At 37.9% G+C, this 7,636-nt stretch overlaps 1 protein-coding gene across 1 annotated transcript in view; it reads right to left on the bottom strand.

Annotated features, from left to right (window-relative positions):
- Positions 1-1,610, bottom strand: part of LOC108967925 (probable serine/threonine-protein kinase kinX) — a 57,545-nt gene extending 55,935 nt beyond the window's left edge. Inside the window, exon 1 of the mRNA XM_018931617.1 lies at positions 480-1,610. Within this exon, the coding sequence (XP_018787162.1) occupies positions 480-590 (111 nt within the window). The 5' untranslated portion in view covers positions 591-1,610. The remainder of the gene's footprint in view (positions 1-479) is intronic.
- Positions 1,611-7,636: the final 6,026 nt, after the last annotated feature.

The following is a 7,636-nucleotide window of genomic DNA, read 5'->3' as shown; positions in this document are numbered from 1 at the left end:
AAAAATTTTACAAAATTTTGAAAATGTTGCAATTAATTTTTAAAAAATTTCAAAATTCTAAGCAATTTCAAAAATTTTTTTATATTAAGTTTCTCACATCTTTATGAATATCCTCTGCATAATTTTACAACTATTTTCTTTTCTAACTAGTTTACATATATTTAACTTTAAATTTTCTCTTCTCACTTTAGCGATATTTTTATTCACAATTTAGCACTTTTAATCGAACAAAACATTTTTTGAATATTCCAATTATAATTTTAACAAAGCAAATGCATTAAAGTGAAAAGCTCCCGGCGAATTGCGTACTTCTAAAAAGGAAGCTTCAGATATGCGCTGACAAATATGCGAACATTTCTATATATTTAACACGTATAGTGCAGGTGTAGGTGGCTTTGTGTAAATGTGTTTGTGTGCTGTTATAAAATTTCTATTTTCATTTAAGACGAATTCATTTCGTTTGATTGCATTTCACTTACCACTTCATTTACAGCACGACTGGGATTAAATCCTTGGGCGGCGATTCCTGTGAGCAGCAGGCAGCATGCGCCCAATAGCAAAAACAACAAATTGCACAATAACAATCTCATGTTGCACGAAAGAAGCACATACAAAAACACACAAAACTAGGAGTTAAGGGGATAGTCGAAAGCGGAGCAAATAATGCGCTGAACAATTCCAATTGGAATTTTAGTTTGTTGTTGCAATTAGAAGAATGCGTTGTGAGTGACGGCTGGCGATTTATTTTACTACTATTTTTGTTAAGAATATGATTTATTTGATTTTGCTTTTCTGTCTTTTGGTAAAATTTTCTTACAAACACGCGCACATAAAGCTAACGGTACTTGCTTGCATGCAAATTCCGTTACACCGCAAATGTTTTCCGCAATTTATGAAAATTTCTGTCAAGATTTTTTGTTTCTTTTTCAGAAATAAATTTTTTAAATATTTTGTGTTGCTTTTTAAATTTTTTTTTTGTTGAAAATTTATATTCAGTTTGCGTACGCAGCGAATTTACTGCTTCGAAAATATCGTTGGCTTGCACAAATCGTAAATATTTATAGTTGCTGTTATTGTTATCGTAGGAAAGACGTAAATATCACAGCGAAACCGCTTGGTACGCACGCTCACGCTCGACTGTTACGAAGACACTGACTGCCAGCACTGCGCGTACACTCGCTGGTATTTACGGAATATGCACTGCTGCTGTTTGCGACTAACCACTAGCCACCTTAGACACACAGATGCAGACGTAGTATGCTATAGTCAACTGGACTGGTAAAAGTTCGACGCTCAACTGAAATTCACATTCACAATTGGTAACAATTTTAAGTCAAAGACGCTTGTTGCGCTGCGCTGTCGCTGCTGGTTGCCACCAGTTGTTGTTGTTGCTGTTGCTAGCGCCGACAATGGGTTCGTTGCTTGTTGGCTGTTGGCTCGCACGCTCTTTCGTTTTTTGCTCCGTGCGGCTGCTGTTGCTCAGACGACGGCTTGTTGGAGTTGTTGGTGCTGCCGAGTGCTGTGTTGCTTGCAAGCAGCAGATATCAGCTTCTTTTGGTTGGTCGTTTAACGTATCGGCATCGGTAGAGGCGTGAGTGATGGAAGCGTGCGCGCACACGTCTGTAGTTTGAAAGCGACTGAATTGCAAGCGTGCGCCCGCTAAGCACACAGGTGTTGGTGGCGCCACTGGTGGCATGACAAAGGCGCTGCCGCGCGCTGTGTTGATGCATGTGTTGTTGGTGTTGCTGCTAGCAACAGAGGCTGCTCATCAGTAGCCACGGCAGCCAAAGATACAGACGCCGCAACAGCTGAATGCAAAAGCGCTGAGCTGCAAATGTAAACCGCAAGCAACGGCCGAGCGTGCGGTCAAGCATGGCTCTTGTGGCTTCAAGCGGCTTGAATGGATGCGGCTCAAGCCGCAGCTGCAGCACGCTAATGATGATGGGCACTTCACTGCAACAGCTTCAGAAACAACAATAATAATAACTACAAAAACAGCACTAACAAGAGCTATAAAATCAACTACAACAACAACTCAACTGAGTAGTACATCTACCACCACCGCCAGCTGTTGCGCCGTTGCCGCATCATCGCATGTCATACACTTTTTGGTTGCCACTGTTATTGCTGTTGTGTTTGCGACCGCCTGCAGTCAGCCGCCTGTACGGGCAGTGCGCGTGGGAAAAAACCTCAAAAAAGCCTGTAGAATTGCGAATAAGCTGTCGGAAGCGTTGTGCGTACGTATGTGTTTGTGTGCTTGGCAGAATGTAAAAACGATTTTTGCCATTTTGGTTTTGCCGCCGGCATTGGCCAGAAGAGAGAGAAAGCGGCATGCGCGCGTGGGCCTTTTTTCGCGTCGTTTCTTTTATTTTCCTCTTTCCACTTTTTCTACTTTCGTTTTTGTTTGCTGCCATTACTTGTTGCCGAGAATGTGCTGTTGCTTGGAGTTGCTTCTGTGTGGAGTTTGCCGGAAATGCATTCGGCGCTAGTGTGTTGCTAGCGTTAATGCATGTTGCGGCAACATGTTGCGTGGCTTTGTAACAACTCTTACTCATAGATGAGAGCCGGATGTAGTTTGAGGTACTACAAGATGATATATTTCCCACTTAAAGACAATAAATGGTAGACGAAGAGAAATTTAATCTCTAAAATAGGCTAGATGAAGTTTAAACATTTATCTATTATAAGTTAATAACTAATAACTAGCTTAAATGGTTCTTAGACGACACTATGAAAATATAAAAATTCTCACTTATAATTTGTACAACGAGTTGACGAATTTTATATATAATTGTTGAAGCGGTGTTGTTTTTACAGAATGTATTTGGTTACTTTTAAAAGGCGCATCATAATGTGGCCGCTTAAAAAATTACGGGTTCGTAGATGGGTGAAATCGGACAACTTCCACGTCTATAAATCGCCATTAACCGAAAATCTATAAGGTGCCATAACTAAATACTAAATTGAGATATTAAACTATTTTTGGGACAAGGGAACGCAATAGTGGCGCCCCTTACTATGTGGTCAAAAAATCATGAAAAAACGGGTGTGACCTGTCCTTTAATAAGTTTAGATAATAAGATCTCCTAAACCACTAAAGCTACAACAACCGAATTTCCCATGAACAAATCCTATAAGAACTTCTACTGACAGTGTGAAAATGGATGGTATGAGAGAGATTTGCGGGAGCCGCTGTGAAAATTGGACGATGGGCGTGCATAGGCCCACTTTTTGGCGAAATCACATATCTCGTGACCCGACCAACCAATTTTGGCAAATTTGGTGAGTGGAATTCTTCTCATATTCCTGTCACAGTGTCAAAATGAAATCGAAATAGGATCACAATCTACCTCCCATATAACACAATTCTAAATTCCATATGATTTTTTAACTTTCCAATAAACAAATCAAGAAGTAATTATTATAACGGGATACAATTTTTAACTAATATTTGCTTTAAAGTATGCCAAATCCAACCACACAAACCGAAAATGTAGACCCCAGTATCTATAGTTGAGTTTTGACCGAAAATATCAATCAATATGTGAGACAGAGTCCTCTTCTGAAAATAGTATTTCTGTGTGTCCAAAATGGGCTTAATCGGCTCAATGCTTCCCTGAGCACCCATATACCGAATAAGAAAGATCTTTTTCGAGATGGTCAATATAATGGTTCAGTTTTATTTAATTTTACCACTTATATTGATGTATCAAATCGATAGATTTCGGCTACAGTCACCTGCAGTAGGTACATTACTTCAGGTCTACAGTAAAACTTAGTTAATTTGATCAAAGCATTATCAGAAATTTTTCTAAAGGGTCCAAATAAAGATGAGCGTAGAGAAGCTGTAAGTATCGGGTGATTTTTTAAGAGCTTGATAACTTTTTTAAAAAAAAAAACGCATAAAATTTGCAAAATCTCATCGGTTCTTTATTTGAAACGTTAGATTGGTTCATGACATTTACTTTTTGAAGATAATTTCATTTAAATGTTGACCGCGGCTGCGTCTTAGGTGGTCCATTCGGAAAGTCCAATTTTGGGCAACTTTTTCGAGCATTTCGGCCGGAATAGCCCGAATTTCTTCGGAAATGTTGTCTTCCAAAGCTGGAATAGTTGCTGGCTTATTTCTGTAGACTTTAGACTTGACGTAGCCCCACAAAAAATAGTCTAAAGGCGTTAAATCGCATGATCTTGGTGGCCAACTTACGGGTCCATTTCTTGAGATGAATTGTTCTCCGAAGTTTTCCCTCAAAATGGCCATAGAATCGCGAGCTGTGTGGCATGTAGCGCCATCTTGTTGAAACCACATGTCAACCAAGTTCAGTTCTTCCATTTTTGGCAACAAAAAGTTTGTTAGCATCGAACGATAGCGATCGCCATTCACCGTAACGTTGCGTCCAACGGCATCTTTGAAAAAATACGGTCCAATGATTCCACCAGCGTATAAACCACACCAAACAGTGCATTTTTCGGGATGCATGGGCAGTTCTTGAACGGCTTCTGGTTGCTCTTCACCCCAAATGCGGCAATTTTGCTTATTTACGTAGCCATTCAACCAGAAATGAGCCTCATCGCTGAACAAAATTTGTCGATAAAAAAGCGGATTTTCTGCCAACTTTTCTAGGGCCCATTCACTGAAAATTCGACGTTGTGGCAGATCGTTCGGCTTCAGTTCTTGCACGAGCTGTATTTTATACGGTTTTACACCAAGATCTTTGCGTAAAATCTTCCATGTGGTCGAATAACACAAACCCAATTGCTGCGAACGGCGACGAATCGACATTTCACGGTCTTCAGCCACACTCTCAGAAACAGACGCAATATTCTCTTCTGTACGCACTGTACGCATTCGTGTGGTTGGTTTAATGTCCAATAAAGTAAACTGAGTGCGAAACTTGGTCACAATCGCATTAATTGTTTGCTCACTTGGTCGATTATGTAGACCATAAATCGGACGTAAAGCGCGAAACACATTTCGAACCGAACACTGATTTTGGTAATAAAATTCAATGATTTGCAAGCGTTGCTCGTTAGTAAGTCTATTCATGATGAAATGTCAAAGCATACTGAGCATCTTTCTCTTTGACACCATGTCTGATATCCCACGTGATCTGTCAAATACTAATGCATGAAAATCCTAACCTCAAAAAAATCACCCATTATTAAAACAAAAATACTCAATTTCGAGTTCGTGTTGATTTGCGAATGCATGCACAGTGTATAGAACTACTTCAATTAAGCATCCAAAACTTTACAAAATGCGACCTTCAATTTGGACGAGGCGAGTAAAGTTTTAGCAGAGATCAAAGCAAAGTTGCAAATTTATAAAAATGATTTTGATTTATTTAAGTGCAAAGCCAGTGAAACTGCAAGAAAATGTGGTCTTGATACTCATTAATAAAAAAAAGGCACGTAAAATTTAAAAAAACATTTTGATGAATTAGCGGCTGATCGCTGATTTCCACCAACACTTTTATTATATGTTGATGAAGCAACTTTATTACAAAAGTGTTAGGAATTCCAATGAATATATTCAGATATAATAGGCCCTAGCTCTTCACTTCATTTTATTAACATTTACCACCTTATTTTACCTCAATTAACTCAAGCATAGACTGTTCACCAATTACTTAGAATGTGACCTAATGGAAGTGGTAACAGCAAGTCAATTTTTTTTCTTCTTATAATTCTTGTCACTTCTGCAGCAGCTGAAAGCTCATTTAGTAAATTAAAAGGAATGAAATTTTTTTAAGAAATAATATGGGCGCCATTTATCGCTAATAGCAATTGAAAACAAAACAGCATCAAAACGCATGAATTTAAACGAAATCATTCGCTTTTGCGAAAGTTAGGAAAAAATTAGAAATATAATTGTTATTTAGTCAGTTGTTAGGCCCGACCTTTGTATAATAAACCTCAAGTGTCTCTTCGAGGGATCTTCTCTATTTCGTTTTATTAGCCAAACCTACAACAAGTATTAATTTTAATTTATGTTACTGTTTAATAATTTTATTACCTGTCCTGCAGTGCACAAAAAAAAGCTTAAGTAACTTAGTATTTTTAAAATATTTGTATATTTCTTATTTTTATTTGATAAAATCTAATCAGTTTATATAGCAGTGGGACCTAATTTTTTAATTTGCGCCAGGGCCCTTGGTTACCTAGCTACGTCACTGGGTCCCTTAATGAAATCCACTAAACAAATCGAATCGATACTACGCCATCTGCCATGTACTACGTATAACAATTTTGTGTTTTCTAACAAATCTTGACAAGTGCACGTGATACACGTTAATGTGGTCTTTGTATCTAAAACTATAGCTCTGGGACTAAAGCTTTGAATAATTTCCGATTTTGGAAACCGAATATTATGAGCTCTTCAACAACTTAAAAGATTTGCTATCTCTTGTTACTGGAAATTGGGGTCAATGGAAGGTGTGATACCTCAGATCCGAACTAACGGTGTAGGTTTTAAACTCATTACTTTAGATGTCATCAGCAAATAAAAATCCCGGCGCTTGCTAAAATAATTCCAATAATAAATAAACATAAATAAAATTATATTGATTTAGATACTTTACTATGATTTAGATACTCTTAACACTAAAATCATTCGATCGCGATGCACATAATTACACCATTTGAGAAAAGTAATTAAATCAACACCATCACATGACCAAACTATGTGAAATTTAATTCAACTTTTTTCTTGCCCTGCAACCACAGCATGGCATTTTTTCTTTCGCGTTTTACGTGCTGTTAACTGTTTCAAGGTCAAACCAATATTCATCTGCCGTCATTTGGACGTAAGCAATTATTCAGCCGGCAATTACAACGTCTGCATTTGAACAAACACGCTTAAGGAGGCGTTAAAATATAATAAATTATATCAAACACACACAATTAAAGTCAAAACAAGGGGACAAAGAGTGGAGTGCTGTGGAAAATGTGCTAATCTGAGGCAATTTGATGAGCTCACCTGCCGAGCGCCGCAAACATTTTTCACAAAAACTACAAAAAAAAAATTTAAAAACTGAAAATTTAATTGAAACTCTTTCAACTATTGTCAACGGTGTGTTTTGGGAAATTTTTCGGAGCATGCCGTTTTCAATGCCAATCGTTGGCACGCCGGTGTTTGCGCTTAAACAGCCGGAGGCACGCTCATAAGCGTCTCGCTGCATACAATGTGTCTCAAGTTAATTGCCATTGCAATAGTTGTTGTTGTTTGCTCTTGTTTATGAGAAAATCGCCATTTACACACTTGCCGCGTGACCTTTATTACAGCGCGACCGCAAAGAGCTGGAAATGCTTGTGCACTTCTCTGTTCCGTTTGGCTTTGGATTTCGACCTCTTGTCTCTTTCCTGCATTTATTTGTATTTAAACAGTATTTATTTTACTATTTCATCACATTGCTTTTCGCAGCTTAAGATTGCTTCATTTTCGCGGCGTTAATCTTGATTTTAATTAATTTCTGGTGTAAACATTACAATGCAACGTGCTGCAATGTGAAAACACTTTGGTGTGGCTTACATTACACACGCTGCATAAATCACGCGTCTGTTGGTGGGGATGATGTTAATCTTTTTTTTTTACTTTTTTGTTTGTTTTTATTTAACATTTTTAAATCAATTTAGT

Source organism: Bactrocera latifrons, unplaced genomic scaffold (assembly GCF_001853355.1).
Source record: "Bactrocera latifrons isolate USDA-ARS-PBARC rearing strain unplaced genomic scaffold, ASM185335v1 scaffold_2, whole genome shotgun sequence".
Lineage (NCBI taxonomy): Eukaryota > Metazoa > Arthropoda > Insecta > Diptera > Tephritidae > Bactrocera > Bactrocera latifrons.
Note: the sequence above shows the minus strand (reverse complement) of the source record. Positions and strands in the feature narration are given on the sequence as shown.